The 16423-nt window shown below is 35.0% G+C and overlaps 1 protein-coding gene across 1 annotated transcript; it reads left to right on the top strand.

Moving 5' to 3' along the window:
- The first annotated feature begins 425 nt into the window (after window positions 1–425).
- On the top strand, window positions 426–14988 carry LOC132396403 (galanin peptides-like). Its single transcript, XM_059973939.1, has 6 exons — window positions 426–558; window positions 671–751; window positions 1836–1890; window positions 5704–5790; window positions 6733–6810; window positions 14930–14988. Exons 1-6 carry the CDS (start codon window positions 553–555, stop codon window positions 14986–14988), a joined length of 366 nt encoding a protein of 121 aa, XP_059829922.1. The 5' UTR covers window positions 426–552.
- The last annotated feature ends 1435 nt before the right edge of the window (window positions 14989–16423 follow it).

A 16423-nucleotide genomic window follows, 5' to 3' on the forward strand; every position in this document is an offset into this window, starting at 1 on the left:
GGGGTGGGAAGTAAAGATATATTTTGATACCTAATCCTGACATAGGTATGTGTTCGCAATTTATTAACTTATAATTTAGAAAGTAATCCTGTCAGGCACGAAAAACATAAAAACTTCGGGAAATCAAAAAATATCTAAATACATGTTCTTCTGTTTGATTTGACCCATGGTTCGTTGTCAATGCAGGGTCGGCAATTTGGGCTTTGTGCAATCAGCCTTCGAGACAGTGTGCTCATCAAATGTAATTATGTGATTCGTGTCTATCTACAGAAAATTACCTAAAAGTATACTTAATTTAATAGGTGTAATTTTGGTTCTAATGGGATGACATACAGAGTAAATACAACTCGTGACGCGGACGAGGGCTTGATGATGCTTTTTGCTTCCCGTATAAAGTACGCCGTTAACTCCAATCTTTCTGAGAACTTCGGTGTTTAGGGAGTTACTATTCCAATCGAAAGCCAACGGTGTTAGTTTGGTAACTCTCGGGGTTCAATCACTGAAAGGATTCAAATCACTGAGTTCGGAAGGAAACAAACATACGACGACCAAATGAAGGTAAGATCACAACAGTCAAAAAATAATCATTTTCAGTTTAGTTCGGTTTCTGTTACCTCTCTCGAATCTTTGCTGAGGAATCTTGATCTTTTAATCCACTCTCCGCTTTCAGATGCCGAGCTCCGCCAGCTTTCTGTGCGCATCCCTCGTTCTGTGCGTCGCCGTCTCTCATTCGCTTGGGCTTGTTCTCTCTGTGAGTTCTTTACATTTCTAGTTCCTACTTTCAGTGCTCCCCAATTTCAGTGCATTTCGCCAGGTATGGAGAGGAATAAATAGTTGGTGTTTCAACCAAGACCCTTCTTAAGGACTACCCCCCCCCCCCAACCTCTCACACCACCAATTTTAACTGTTGGTGGAATAAAGGTAAAACCTATGCAATAGCCACCCAAATAGGTGAAATTGCCAGCGGGCCAGTAACCTGGAACAGAGGTCCAGGTAGGTGTGAACCACATTCAAACATTAAAAGATGGCTTGCTGGCAATGTGGTTGTTTCTGGTAAAATACTGGAACAGGCATGAACAAGGATGCTCAAAGCACATCTCAGCATCTGGGGAAGCATTCTTGCTCCTTCTACCATAATGTAGTAGTAAAAGTTAATCATAAGATATTTGCTTCTGTTTTCAAATCCTTCTCTTATTGTATTCATTTGGCAAGAAAAGTCAAGAATCTTCTTTATTTTCATTTAAATGACAGCAACATCATCAAACCATTATGTCTATTTATTTCTAATCATCTGATCAAAAGAATGGACGCAAATCGGGATTGTCTGAAATAACTGCGTAAATCAGCATGAAATTCTGAAGACACTCAGGTCAAGCAGATTCTGTGGAAAGAGAAAAGAGCTAACATTTTTGAGAAAAACAATTACATCATTTGCTTTAGATGCGATATTTATCCTGCAAATATCAGAAACATTTAAACTACAAAGCTTGTTAGTGATTTCTGGAGCGAAGAACTTTGCACTAATGGGTTTTCCTTACTGTCTTTTCTGGAGGCAGTGAATTAGCTCTGTTGGTTCTCAGCAATTGGCCTAATTATCTGCAGGCAAGTTTAGATGTTGAGCTGAAAATGCTGGCTGATCCCAAGAATTCAGCCTTGTATTCTTCCTTTGCAGCAAGTTTGATTCTGTATTGGACTTTGCCTTCAGTTTTTAAAGCATTATTAGCTTTCTTGTTTTCCACAGCTGATGCTTAATTTTGTAAATAGCAGTATATTTGGTATTATTTAGGTGCACTAAAAACCACTGTGAAGATAATATCTAAATATTTCTTCAGGAGGCAAAAGAAAGAAGGGGTTGGACATTAAACAGTGCAGGATACCTACTAGGACCACGTGAGTATGCTATGCAAATAGTACAAACACTCATCAATTACTACTTAATTGAGAAATGTCTCCCTGAGGACACCATGTGTATAAATGTCTGTCTCCTGCAGACTTCATCATGATCATCATGACTCCAGTATTTCTACTATTTTTAAATGTTTCTTAATTGTACCTATGATTTTTTTAAATGTTCTATTGCTGAGCAGCAGTGAATCATCTGATTGGCCTATCAAAGTTCTCTTATCAGCATTTCTGATCTGGCTATTGCTCACGATTGCACTTAATATATTAAAAAAATGTCAGTTGTTGTACTCTCTCCCGAGTAGTAATGTACTCGGTCAATGAAATATCTTGGTAATTTTGCCTTCAGCTAATTCTTGCAAACTACAGTTCTACCTATCTGAGTTTCTGGAGAAGCCAACTAAGGCAGGTCGATGACAGCAGTTTACTTCAAGTAATCTGCATGGATATTAGCAAGTCTTCTGACATGGTCACACATTAACAAGCTGGTCAGAAAGGGAGTCAAGGAAGTAGCTTGTTGGGTTGAAGCAAATAGTAACGGATACTGATGAGTGTTTTGTGCCGGGAAAGCTGCTGCCAATCAGGTTTCATAAACCTCAGTCCTCAGCTGTTTATAACTTATGCTATATTATATGGGGATCAACCTTTTTCAAGTATGTATCCAAGTACATTCATAAGTGTTGAAGTTTAGTAATTCTTCCACTCTTTCAGGCAAAGAGTTCTAATACCTTATTCACTTGGGTGGATGTAGTTTCCTTCTGCACCATATTTACTGTGAACCTGTTTCCAAAACAAGAATGTCTGTCCTTGGGCATAGAGACCAAAACTTCAAATGAAGTTTGTTTCCTTATTTTTGTGCCAATCGCCTTATAGTGAAAATAAAGACTCCACTTGGCTTCTTGATAGTTTGGTGTCCCTCCATACTTACTTTCTAAACCAGCACACCAATATCTACCATTTCCCATTATTTAAGAAATACTCTATCTATTCTTCCTACAAAACCAAAATCTCACATTTCTCTTGTTTTCTCCTTGCACCTTACATTCACACCTACCTTGAAACCCCTCAACTAAATAAATAAGAATCTCAGACCAATTCACTTTGAAACATTCGGCCAGCCTGAAACTGTCTTCAACTGAAACCTACCACCAAACACATCTTTACCTCTCCACCCACTCCGTTTTCCACAAAGGTTGCTCCCTCTGTGATTCCCTTGTATATTTGTCCCTCTCCAGCAATCTCCCTCCTGGCACTGACCTCTGCAAGCATAAAAAGTGCTACAACTCCCCATTCATATCCTCCCTCACCTCTATTCGGGACCTTTCCAGGTGAGGCAACATTTCACCTGCAAATCTGTTGTGGTCATTTGCTGTGTTAGTGTTCCTCATGCCCCCTCCTCTATATTGATGAGACCTAATGCAGATTGTGGGACCGCTTTGCTGAGCACCTTCACTCCATTCGCAAAAGGCAGGATTTCTTGGTGGCCAACCATTTTAATTCCAAATTCTTTTCTTATTTCAACATGTTGGCCCATGGGCTCCCCTGCTGCTGTGATGAAGCCACTTGCAGGTTGGAGTAACATCTCATATTCCATCTGGGTAGCCTCCAACCTCCTGGCATGAACATTGTTGTCTCTAATTTCTGATATTTACCCCCTCCCCCTTCCCCTTTTCTTCAATTTCCCACTCTGTGCTCCTTTTCTCTTCTCCTTACCTATTTCCTCCCCTCACACCCCCCCCCCAGTCCACTCTCCTCTCCTGTCAGATTCCTTCTACTCAAACTCTTTACCTTTTCCACCAATCATCTTCTAGCTTCTGACTTCAGTCCTCCACCCCCACCCCACCACATAATTGGCGTCACATTTCACTCCTCCCCCAACCTTATTCTAACTTCTTTACACTTCCTGGTGAAAGGTCTCAGCTCAAAATGTCAACTATTTATTAATTTCCATAGATGCTGTCTGACCTTGCTGAGTTCCTTCAACATTTTGTTTGTGCCGCTCTGGCATCTGCAAAATCTCGTATTTATGATCTGCCAAACTGAAACCTACTTATTTGTTCATACGCTGTTTTCTGTCCTTCATCCCTGACATTGTGAACCCTAATGTAGCAACCTATTGTGCTACCTCTTGCAGAAATAGAAAACCCGGAAGAGTTCAGCCAGACAAGCAGCATCATGAGCTTGCTGTTACATGCCACTTTAATTCTCAATCCCAGTCCTATTCCAACTCAACATCAACTTCTTGTGTCAAGGCACTTTGCAACCCTCTGGAATGAATACTGATTGTTCCAACTTCTAAGAGTTGGATGAGACTGCTTCCTCATCTATTCCCATTATCATCTTTCTACCACTTTCTTGCCTTATTTCGTTCAGTCTTGCTAATGGTTAGTCATCATGTTCCTCATAATTTGATCTGCCTTAACCTTCTCTAGGTTTTTATCTTGTACCTCGCTCTTGCCACCCTCACCTTCACCCTCAACTCTGTTCTGGAAACTGTAAACCTTCCGCTTTCACCTATGGATGGGTTGCTGATGCTATGCATTGACTGATTTCCCCTTCTACAGATGCTGCTTATCTGGCTGAATTCTTCCAGCATTTTGGCTTTTGCTTCAGGTTCCAGCATCTGCAATTTTATTTGTTTTCCATTTTGTTGTACCTTGTCAGTTAATCTGGAGCTATTCTATCCACAAGTTCACCTTAACCATGTTAATTACATCTCAAAATCTTAACCAGATTTGCCAAACATTACTTTCTCTTTTATGAAACCAATTTTTCCTTATCCTAATCATATTTGTAAATGACTTTTTTAGCATTCTACTTAATCTGCAAATCTGACTCCAGGTTAGATATAAAAACAGGAAATGCTAGACACACTTAGTTGGTCAAGCAAAATCTGTGGAAAGAGAAGCTGTTTAATCTACTTAAAATAGATCTGTGTTGCGAACAATTATTTTTTGGTCTGATCTGAACATCAAAAAAGAAATAATGCTCACATCGGTCCAAAAGCACTACACAAAGTTTTAGAAACCTGGAAGCTTTCACAAACTATCGAAACTAGAGTTTGGGAAAGAGCAGGGTGCTGGCAGAGGATTAAGGGGTTGTGTGTGGCCAGGGGATTGGAGTCAAGTTTTATGGAAATGGGTGTTACAGTTTCAAGAGGAGACTGGATGGGGTTGAGAAGAGTCAGGGAGAGATCTATGAGATTATGGGGATTTTGGTATGAAGGGGCTGGGTGATTACTAATATAAGTAGGAAAATAACTGCTTACTTTGAGGAAGATTGGTGATTTAGTTAGACTTGCTATTAACTACAGTTAGCAGGCAGATCTGGGACCTTGAACCAACATTTGAAGAGAGCTCAGCTACAGATTAAGTCTGTTTCAACAAATGAAAGGCTGTGCTATATAATGAGTGATTTCACAGATATGTTTGATGGCCTCCATACATTTCCCTTCTTCTGGACTGAATATCTGGAAGTACACTTTGCACGTACCAAATATTCAATCACATTTTGGATTAAATTCACTTCCACATACATAAAATCCTGAGCATTACTTAAAAATACACAAGTATTTTTAGGTAACACCTTCAATGAAAGAAAGTGGGAAGCTGTACGGTAAAATGTCTTCATGAGTAATTATCTGGTTTAATGTGGCTTGCTTACATTTTAGAAAATAAGCACCATAATTTCAGAAAATTCAATAGCTATGAAAATTTAGACTTTATTGATATTTTGTAGTTGTAGGGGGACAATTTGAAGAATATATTTTCTGTTTCACATGATAAATTTTTTTGCTTACAGAGGCCATGCGTAATTATCCACGCTTAAATAAAAAGCTCAACCCTATTGGCAAACGTGACCTGCAATTCGAAGACAACGTTAAACCTGGTACGAAATTAGATTTCTTAATTGATCTTACTGATCTTAACATGTTCATATTCCATTATACCTGGTGGAGGTAATGGAATAAATGGTAGCAGGTAAGTTGTCTGAAATACAAGCAATGTTTTCAATATTTCAGCAATTCCTAACATTTTTATTAAACTGAGGTTAATCTATTACAATATTTGTTTTTGAATCATGACCCTTAGCAAACAAATATTTTTTTTTAATCAGTGGAAAGGACTGCATTTAAAGTGTTAAAGTGCCAAACACATAATTGATGATTGCGTATTAAATTGATAATCAACAATGATATGCCGATGTTGTTGTTTTAAAGCTGGATATATTGGGGTTATCTACATTGCAGCTGACTAATTATTCTAATTTAGGACCATTTGTTCTGATAAAATATGCTTCATATCTGGAATACAGTTTTACAATTTCAGCTCCATATTTAATGATAACCTTGGAATCGGTACACCTTATGTTTAAAAGATTGGGTCCTGAGTAAAGGGAATTGTCCTTTTATGGGGGAATGAATAAAATTGACCTGTGCTCACTCACTGAGAAGCATGAGGTACTTTCTGTGATAAATTCTGGGAGAGATTAACAGAGTAAATTCTGAGCAGCTGTTTCTTTATTAGTTGTTGGAACAGGGGTCAAAATTTTCCTTGATTCTCTACAAAGATAGTCAATCCTTTGAGTTTTCTGACAAGAGTTTTGAATACTCTGTGGTTGAATGTATTCAAGGTGAGATTGGTAGCCTTCCAGAAGATAAGAAATATCAAAAGATTATGGGGATTGTAGACAAAAGTGGATGAGTATCAGGGACGCGCCCTTACTCAGGGCACTCATGTCTTTAATTATTTTATGTTCTATTTCTCATTTTGCTGAAAAATTATGAAAGAATATTTATAGACTAAACAAATCCTCACAAACGTTTTCCAGGAAGCTTACTACAAACTGTCACTGATGAAACTGCTGCTCATCTAGCCATTGAATTTCTTATGTACTTGCACCTAAAAGGTAAGATATTTTATATTGTAAGTATAGTTAATTTAGAAATATATAAAAGAAAGGTAGGGGAAACAATATGTCATGATTTCATTGACTGAAGAATCTATTTGGTGAATTGTCACCACCTTATTCAGAGATAGTGCCACAAGAGATCAAACCAGTTGACCCTTTGGGTGATATACAATTACTGTATAGAATAAAAAGAAATTCCTAGTTAACTCTTAGATACTTACTAGATTTGTTATTTTCACCTGGCAAATTATTTAATTTTATTTAATCCGATAAAAGAGCAATTCAGCAAAAGTGAACGTCAACATGTTGCAGAAAATATCTGAATCAAAAGATGGTGAACGTGATTTACAATTCCAGGAACTGTTCAAGCAAGTTAAGTTATTAGGTAATGAATTAGAGATCAGTTAAAATGAAGATTTACTTCACCATTGGTGAATACAGAGTTTGAATGGATAAGTTCTGGGGAGAAATTGCAGATAAACATGTGGATCTTAAGTAGAACTAACTGTAATTGATAACTGCAAATCTCATTGATTGTAGGTGTATAAGCAAGTGAGCCAGGTCTCAGATCAGAAGCTTATCATGATTATTTATGTCAAAAGACAGAGGTTCATATTTCTTTCTTATTTTGTGAATTAATGCAAACTGCTAGAAGCTAAATAGCACATATTATTTAAAAGCATTCTCGTCTCAAAAAATGGAAGGGCCCAATGTATGATTGCTAAAGCATTTTTAACTATACTCAGTAGCCACTTTATTAATTATGATAGTGGTGTGGTGTCTGCTGCTGTAGCTATTCACTTTAAAGTTCAACATGTTGTGCATTCAGAAATGCTCTTCTGCACACCACTGTTGGAATGCATGGTTATTTGAGTTACTGTCACCTTCCTATCAACTTAAACCAGTCTGGCCATTCTCCTGTGATCTCTCATGAATGAGTTTTGTCCACGGAACTGCTGCTCTCTGGATGTTTTCTTTACTAGAGATTGTTGTTTTTTTTTTTAATAATTTTTTATTGCATTTTTAAATGATTACAAAGTATGAAAAAACAATGTATATAACCCATACCCCCTCCCCTTAACCCCTCCCCCCTAACTGCCCCATAGAAAAAAAAGAAAGAAAGAAAGAAAGAAAGAATGCCTGGTGGTTGGAAGATCTCCACATGCTCCATGGAGTTCGTAATAATTTTAATATGTATATTTATTTCTTTCCCCTAATAACCAATTGTTTCATCTTAAAAGCATCTATATATTTAATCCTATCTTTTGTAAATAAGGGCTCCAAATTTTCAAAAATGTTTCATATTTATCTCTTAAATTATAAGTAATTTTTTCTAATGGAATACAACCATAGATTTCTTTCTTCCAAGAATCTATACTTAAATGTGTATCCGATTTCCAAGTAACTGCAATAGCTTTTTTGGCTACTGCCAGTGCAATTTTTATAAATTCTTTCTGATACTTATTTAGTTTGAGTTTCGGTTTTATCCCTTCAATATCACCTAGTAAAAATAATATTGGATTATGAGGAAATTGTGTTCCTGTAATTTGTTCCAGTAAAAGTCTTAAATTTGTCCAAAATGGTTGAATTTTAGAGCAAGACCATGTCGAATGTAAAAAAGTACCAGTTTCCTGGTTACATCGGAAACACTGATCCGATAAATTTGGATTAAATTTTTTTATTTTTTGTGGTGTAATATATAATTGATGTAGAAAATTATACTGCACTAATCTTAACCGAACATTTATTGTATTTGTCATACTGTCAAGACATAGTCTTGACCAATTTGTTTCTTCAATTTTAATATTCAAATCACTTTCCCATTTTTGTCTTGACTTATGGACTCCTTGCTTAATTACCTGTCTTTGAATCAAATTATACATGCAAGATATAAATTTTTTGATATTTCCTTTTTGAATTAAAATTTCTATTTCATTAGATTTCGGCAATAACATTGTTTGACCTAATTTTTCTCTTAAATAAGCCCTTAATTGAAAGTAACAAAATAAAGTGTTGTTTGATATTTTATATTTATTCTTTAATTGTTCAAATGACATTAATATACCTCCTTCAAAACAATTCCCTATATATCTAATCCCATTTTGAATCCAATTATATAAAAGTTGATTGTCCATTGTAAAAGGAATAAGTCTATTTTGAATTAAAGATCTCTTTGCTAATAAAGATTTTTTTATCTCATCATCAACATTTATCTTATTCCATAAATCAATCAAATGTTTTAATATAGGAGATTCTTTCTTTTCCCGTATCCATTTAGATTCCCATTTGTATATAAAATCTTCTGGTACATTTTCTCCTATTTTATCTAATTCTATTCTAATCCATGCCGGTTTATCTTTCTCGAAAAAAGATGCAATAAATCTAAGTTGATTTGCTTTATAATAATTCTTAAAATTTGGAAGTTGTAATCCTCCTAGATCAAATTTCCATGTCAATTTTTCCAACGATATTCTGGACATCTTACCTTTCCAGAGGAATTTCCTCATATTTATTTAACTCTTGAAAAAACTTCTGGGGTAATTGTATTGGTAATGATTGAAATAAATATTGTAATCTAGGGAATATATTCATTTTTATAGTATTTACTCTACCTACTAATGTTATTGGTAATGCCATCCATTTTTCAAGATCTTCCTGAATTTTTTTCAAAAGTGGTAAGTAATTTAATTTGTATAAGTTTTTTATATCATTATCAACTCTTATACCTAAATATTTTATACCATTTGCTGGCCATCTAAATTGAGTTATTAATCGACATTGATTATAATCTCCTTTAGTAAGAGGCAAAATTTCACTTTTATCCCAATTTATTTTATAACCCGATATTTTCCCATATTCTTCTAGTCTATAAGATAATTTGCATAGTGAATGTAATGGATCTGTTAAATAAATTAGAACATCATCAGCAAATAAGTTAATCTTGTATTCTTCCTGATTAACTCTGAAACCCTTAATATCTGGGTCCATTCTAATTAATTCAGCTAGTGGTTCTATTGCCAACACAAACAAAGCAGGTGATAGTGGGCAACCTTGCCGAGTTGATCTTGTTAACTGAAATGATGTTGAAATTTGACCATTTGTCACTACTTTAGCTTTGGGATTAGTATTTAAGGTTTTAATCCATTTTATAAATGATGTTCCTAATCCATATTTTTCCAATACCTTAAATAAAAAATCCCATTCCAATCTATCAAATGCTTTCTCTGCATCTAAAGCAACCGCCACACTCTTTTCCTCCCTCTTTTGTGCTAAATGGATTATACTAAATAACCGAGTTACATTATCTGCCGATTGTCTATTTTTGATAAATCCTGTTTGATCCATATGCACTAATTTTGGTAAGCATTTAGATAATCTATTAGATAAGATTTTTGCTATTATTTTATAATCAGTGTTTAATAAAGAAATAGGTCTATATGATGCTGGTTTTAAAAGGTCTCAGTCTTTTTTTGGCAATACTATTAAAATAGCTGTTGAAAAAGATTCTGGAAGTTTATGCGTTCTTTCCGCCTGATATATTAACTCCATAAAAGGAGGAATTAATAAATCTTTAAACTTTTTATAAAATTCAGGTGGAAAACCATCTTCTCCTGGAGATTTATTACTTTGAAGTGATCCCAAAGCTTCTTCAACTTCTTTCAATGTAAAAGACATACCTAATCCCTTCTGTTCTTCTGTATTTAATTTTGGAAGAGTTATTTGTGATAAAAATTCTTCTATCTTAACATCGTCATTCTTTGATTCTGATTTATACAACTCAGAATAAAAATTCTTAAAAGCCTCATTAATTTCTAGAGGTTTATAAGTAATTTCATTCACTTTTGTTCGAATTGCATTTATTGTTTTAGAAATCTGATCTGTTTTTAACTGCCATGCAAGAACTTTATGTGATCTTTCACCTAATTCATAATATCTCTGTTTAGTTCTCATAATTGCTTTTTCTGTTCGATATGTCTGAAGTGTATTATATTTTAACTTCTTATTAATAAGTTGTCTTCGTTTTTCTTCTGTCATATTTCTTTGAGATTCTTTTTCTAATTTTATAATCTCCTTTTCCAATTGATCTATTTCTATCATATATTCCTTCTTAATTTTAGAAGTATAACTTATTATCTGACCTCTCAAATATGCTTTCATTGCTTCCCACAATATAAATTTATCATCAACTGAATGTAAATTTGTATCTAAAAAGAACTGAATCTGTTTTTTCATAAAATCACAAAAATCTTGACGTTTTAGTAAAATTGAATTAAATCTCCATCTATAAATTGATTCCTCTTTATCTGTCATTATCATTGTCATGATTAAAGGAGAGTGATCAGACAATATTCTTGCTTTATATTCCATGTTTTTCACTCTATCTTGAATATTTGTTGATAACAGGAAAAAATCTATCCTTGAATATGTTTTATGTCTATTTGAATAAAATGAATAATCCCTTTCTTTTGGATTGATTCTTCTCCATATATCAATCAAATTTAGATCTTTCATCAATGATAGAGTTAATTTTGCTACTTTTGATTTTGTAATAGCCTTTGTTGATCTATCTAAAACGGGATCTAAACAAAAATTAAAATCTCCACCTATTAATATTTTATCATGTGCATTAGCCAAATTCAAAAAAACCTCCTGTATAAATTTTACATCATTTTCATTTGGTGCATAAATATTCATAAGAGTCCATAGTTCTGAAAAAATTTGACATTGTATAATTAAATATCTTCCTGCCGAATCAATTAATACATTTTGTATTTTAATTGGTAAATTTTTATTAACCAAAATTGCAACTCCTCTTGCCTTTGAGTTAAATGAAGCTGCAATAACATTTCCAACCCAGTCTCTTTTTAATTTCTGATGTTCTATATCCATTAAATGAGTTTCTTGTAAGAAAGCTATATCTATTTTCATTTTTTTAATGTATGTTAAAATTCTTTTTCTTTTTATTGGTCCATTAAGCCCATTAACATTAAAACTTAAAAAATTCAATAAATTAGTCATTATTTTTATTTATGTTACTCCAATCTATAATAATACCTAATCTTTCAACTCTCATTATATCCTGGGAAATCTTTTTAGAAGTCTCCATGTTGCTATGTGTGTCCCCACCAATCATCCAGGCAAAAGAATAGAAGAAAAATAGAAAATAAAGAAAAAAACAAAATACCCCCCTACTAATGTTGTGAAAAAAAAGAAACACAACATTACCCCCCTCTATTGTACGGGTCATGGCAATCGCCATGATTACACACGTGAATCCCGTAGTAACCGATTCAAAGCTCCCCAGCCCCCCCGCAACATGAAAAATATATATATATAAAAAAAAACATACTATTCTCAATTAATATTTCTAAAATATTACTTTTCTCCCTTATATCGTCCTTAAATGTCCATCAGTTCCATTTACTTTCTCTGTCTTCGTCTTTAACCATTACATTTAGAAATCTCCGCTTTTAATCAACGAATAGATGGAAGTCTTTGTGCAAACACCTCCGCATCTTGATAATCAGAAAAAAATCTTTTTCCTTCCTCCAAAAAAATTATCAGTGTTGCTGGGTGACGCATTGAAAACTTATAACCTTTTTCCCACAAAACCTTTTTAGCTGGGTTAAATTCTTTCTTTCTCTTCAAAAGGTTATAACTTATATCAGGATAAAAAAGAACTGGTTTCTCAGCTATCATCAACGGACCTTGTCTTCTTTTAGCACCCTGGGCAGCCGCCCTCAAAATCTTTTCTTTATCCTGGTATCTTAAACATCTTATCAAAATTGATCGCGGATTTTGATCATCTTGAGATCTTGGTCTTAAAGCTCTGTGCACCCTTTCAATCTCAATTAAAGCTTCTTCTCCCATTTCCAATTTTTCAGGAATCCATTTTTGAAAAAAATTTATTGGGTCTTCTCCTTCGGTACCTTCTTTAAGTCCAACAATTTTAATATTGTTGCGTCTACTAAAATTTTCAAGTTTATCAATTTTTCCCACGAGTTGTTTTCTTTCTGATGTCCAGGCGTCATTATCATCTTCCATCCTCTTCATTCTTCCCTCCATTTCTTCCATTCTGACGTCCAAATCTATAATTTTCTTTTCCATTTTTTCCTGTTTCTTTGTCATTTTATCAAACATAGCCTCCATATTTGTTATTTTTTCTGTCATTACTTTTTGGTTACTTTTAATTACTTTTAATGCCTTTAATTTATGCATTATTTGCCTCAAAGTCTTTTTTGTACTTTCAGAGGAACTTTCGTCTTCTCCATCTTCATCTGATTTTTCCAGAGAATCCGTCTCTCTCTCAGACTCACTTTCACTGTCGGTTTCAGTCGTTGCTGGGATTTGTAGTTCTGGTTGTTCTCTTTTGCGCATGCTCGTTCCTTTACGCTTGCGCAGTTCTCGTTGATCTTTCCCTTTAGAAATGGCCGATGCTGCCACAGTCTCCTTTTCTGTTTCACCGATGGTGTGTTGTACCTGAGTCCGCGGTTCTTCGGTAGAAGTAGGCCTTGATTCTGTTCCAACTTGAGCGGTCTTCGCGGTAGCAGTTTTCTTCGTCCTCTGTTTATGAGGCATAGTTTTTTACGGGAGGGCTGGATTCCAGCGTCTCGATCCTACGTCATCACGTGACGTCCCCCACTAGAGATTGTTATGCATGAAAATCCCAGCAGATTAGCAGTTCCTAAAATACTCAAACTACCCTGTCTGGCACCAACATCATACCACGGTAAAAGTGGTAAAAGTCATTTAGATCACATTTCTTCATCATCCTGATGTTTCATCTGAGCAACAACTGAACCTCTTGACGATGTCTGCATGCTTATACATATTTAGTTGCTGCCATGTGATTGGCTGATTAGCTAGCATACGATTCCATATCAAGCAGGTGACCCAGTGTTCCTAATAAAGTGGCCACTGATTGTATGTTGAGCCAGAGGTGCTGAATGGATGATCCATCTTGCTTCCCTCCTGATTTTTCCATCTGAGAAGCACTATTCAGCCAATTCAGCTCATGTCACTGATGTCAAGAAATTACCAAACAGCAACACTAGATATATAGAAGGTCACAATATCATACAGATTCTGAGCGCTAGTTCTGAAGACATTTTCCAGAACAGGCCACATGGATAATGAAACTATTCCACTACTGCTATAATACTATCATCTGATGAAAAATGTGGGAAATTGTCCAAGTATGTTCTATTCCAAAAGGAAAAACTTAAACCAATTAATTACCCAATCACCTCTCAATTCCACTGAAAACTGGAAAATGTACTATCAAGCATTATTACCTGTCTGCCAAAGGATGACAATTTGTTTTGCTGAGACCAATCAGCTCCAAAATTGAAAAAAAACTGATAAAAGTACTTGTTTGTGTCTTTTTTTGAAAACCTGGAGGACTGATTTAGGATATCAACTGAGTTAAAACAAGAGGCTGAATTTGAGTCAGTGGCAAGAGAAAAATATTGGCCTGGTCTGTTGTTATTGGATTCTTCTGCACAATTGATTAGTTACATTCAAACCAGCTGCATTAGTTAAAGATGAACAGTTTAATAAAAAGCAAACACGAGGAAATCTGCAGATTCTGGAAATTCAAACAACAACACACACAAAATGCTGGTGGAACACAGCAGGCCAGGCAGCATCTATAAGGAGAAGCACTGTCGACGTCTCGGGCCGAGACCCAAAACGTCGACAATGCTTCTCCTTATAGATGCAGCCTGGCCTGCTGTGTTCCACCAGCATTTTGTGTCAGTTTAATAAAAATATCAGTTCAACAGAGGAGAGAATAATTTGTTTATTTCAGTCAGAAGAAAGTAATATCTGATTTGGATGATGCTTTTTTAATATTGCAACATGTGAAGGGAACATTACTCTGAAAAATTAAATTACCACAAATCCTGTAATTGAACTTGTAATTACACTGGACACTAGAATTTTAAAATGTTCGATTGTTCTATGATGAACAACTCAGATGAGTTTAAAAAAGCAGGAAAATTGGTGTAAAGAACTGAAGTCAATGTATGTCGCTTGGGAGTAACTGCAATGAACACAGCTTCCAAACATTAGTTCATTGTGTGAGCTTGACCTATGAACATATTATTTATTTCAGAAATGGGTGTACTTGACGAATTGCTGTCACTGTCTTCACCTGAACTCGGCCAGTCATAATCCATTAGGGCCGACTTTCTCGAAAGTGACAGCGTGGGATTATCAACTGCAACTTGAATAAATCCAATGGTATTCATGACAATTTAAGATAAACTATAATTAGATGTTTGGAAATATTAATTTGTATTACTTTTGTTGCTTTGATCTCAATACCAATACTTTTTTGTGCAATTGTTTGTTTCCTCACTGGGGAAATCTGTAGACAAATAAAATTAGCAACTGCAACTTCTGAATAGCTTGGGATTTTTTTTTCCACATGACACAAATCTTGCTGTGCTACAACAGTACTGAAGTAACAGTAACCAATGACATTGATTCAAGAATGCATTCCAGCCCTAAGAAAAATTAGCAACTCACAAACAAGAGAAAATCTGCAGATGCTGGAAATCCAAGCAACACACACAAAATGCTGGAGGAACTCAGCAGGTTGGGCAGCATCTATGGAAAAAAAGGTACACTCAGCACTTCGGGGCATAGATGTTGCCTAGCCTGCTCAGTTCCTCCAGCAATTTTGAGTGTGTTGCAAGAATTAGCAACTAGCCATTTTTTCATATTTCTCTTCCTAATACCCTACTAAACTAAATAATACTAATGCATACTTTACATTACAGTAGGTATATAATTTTTAACAGAAGTTACAGAGCGATAAACATCAAAGTGATTAGAATAGTATTAAAATTGTAGCAATCAAATCACATTGATTCTGTCAGTTTGTTCAGGAATAACATAGAATATATAATATATTATACACTATATATATAAAATGCAAGCTTCATAATCTGAATGGCAATATATCTCTGCTAGAAACACAAAAAACGTAAAGTGGGCAGCTGTCCTGTGGGCTAAAATGCCTTGTTAATGAGAGAGCCTGGGGAGAATGACTAGGCTGGGCACATATTACAACACTGGTATGCAAAAAAGCATCTCTGAACGTGCAACACGTCGAACATTGAAGTTGATGGGCTACAGCAGCAGAAGACTACACTGGGTTCACCTCCTGTACCTAACGAAGTGGCCACTGAATGTTAAGAATAAGTTAAATATTAGTCTAAGTTCAAAGTACATTTATTATTAAAGTATGTCTACTATATACAACCTTGAGATTCATCTTCTTATGGAATTTGTATGTTTGTAATTTCTTTATCAATATATCATTTGTATTCTGTCCATATTATTAATAATAATAAAAAGATTTAGAAAGAAAGAAGGAGATTCATCTTCTTGCAGGCAGCCACAAATCTTAAACTAAAACGCCCAGATATTTCCAGCTCTTTGATCTTAATAGGCTATGTGATATACCAGGAAGGCTTACGGGCTTCTAATAATGCCTCCTGAAATTAAAGTTGTCATTAATGGTAGATATTGGTGTCCTGACTTAATATCCACAAAGAAAATTCCATCCCAAATTATTATGCTCAGAGAATTTAGACGGAAA

Source organism: Hypanus sabinus, chromosome 7 (genome assembly GCF_030144855.1).
Source record: "Hypanus sabinus isolate sHypSab1 chromosome 7, sHypSab1.hap1, whole genome shotgun sequence".
Classification (NCBI taxonomy): domain Eukaryota; kingdom Metazoa; phylum Chordata; class Chondrichthyes; order Myliobatiformes; family Dasyatidae; genus Hypanus; species Hypanus sabinus.

Bases quoted from the DNA above. Each gene is read 5' to 3' on its own strand.
- LOC132396403 (XM_059973939.1), top strand. The intron at 1,891-5,703 runs GTGAGTATGCTA...TTTTGCTTACAG, and splicing joins AGGATACCTACTAGGACCAC to AGGCCATGCGTAATTATCCA. The intron at 5,791-6,732 runs GTACGAAATTAG...AACGTTTTCCAG, and splicing joins CGAAGACAACGTTAAACCTG to GAAGCTTACTACAAACTGTC.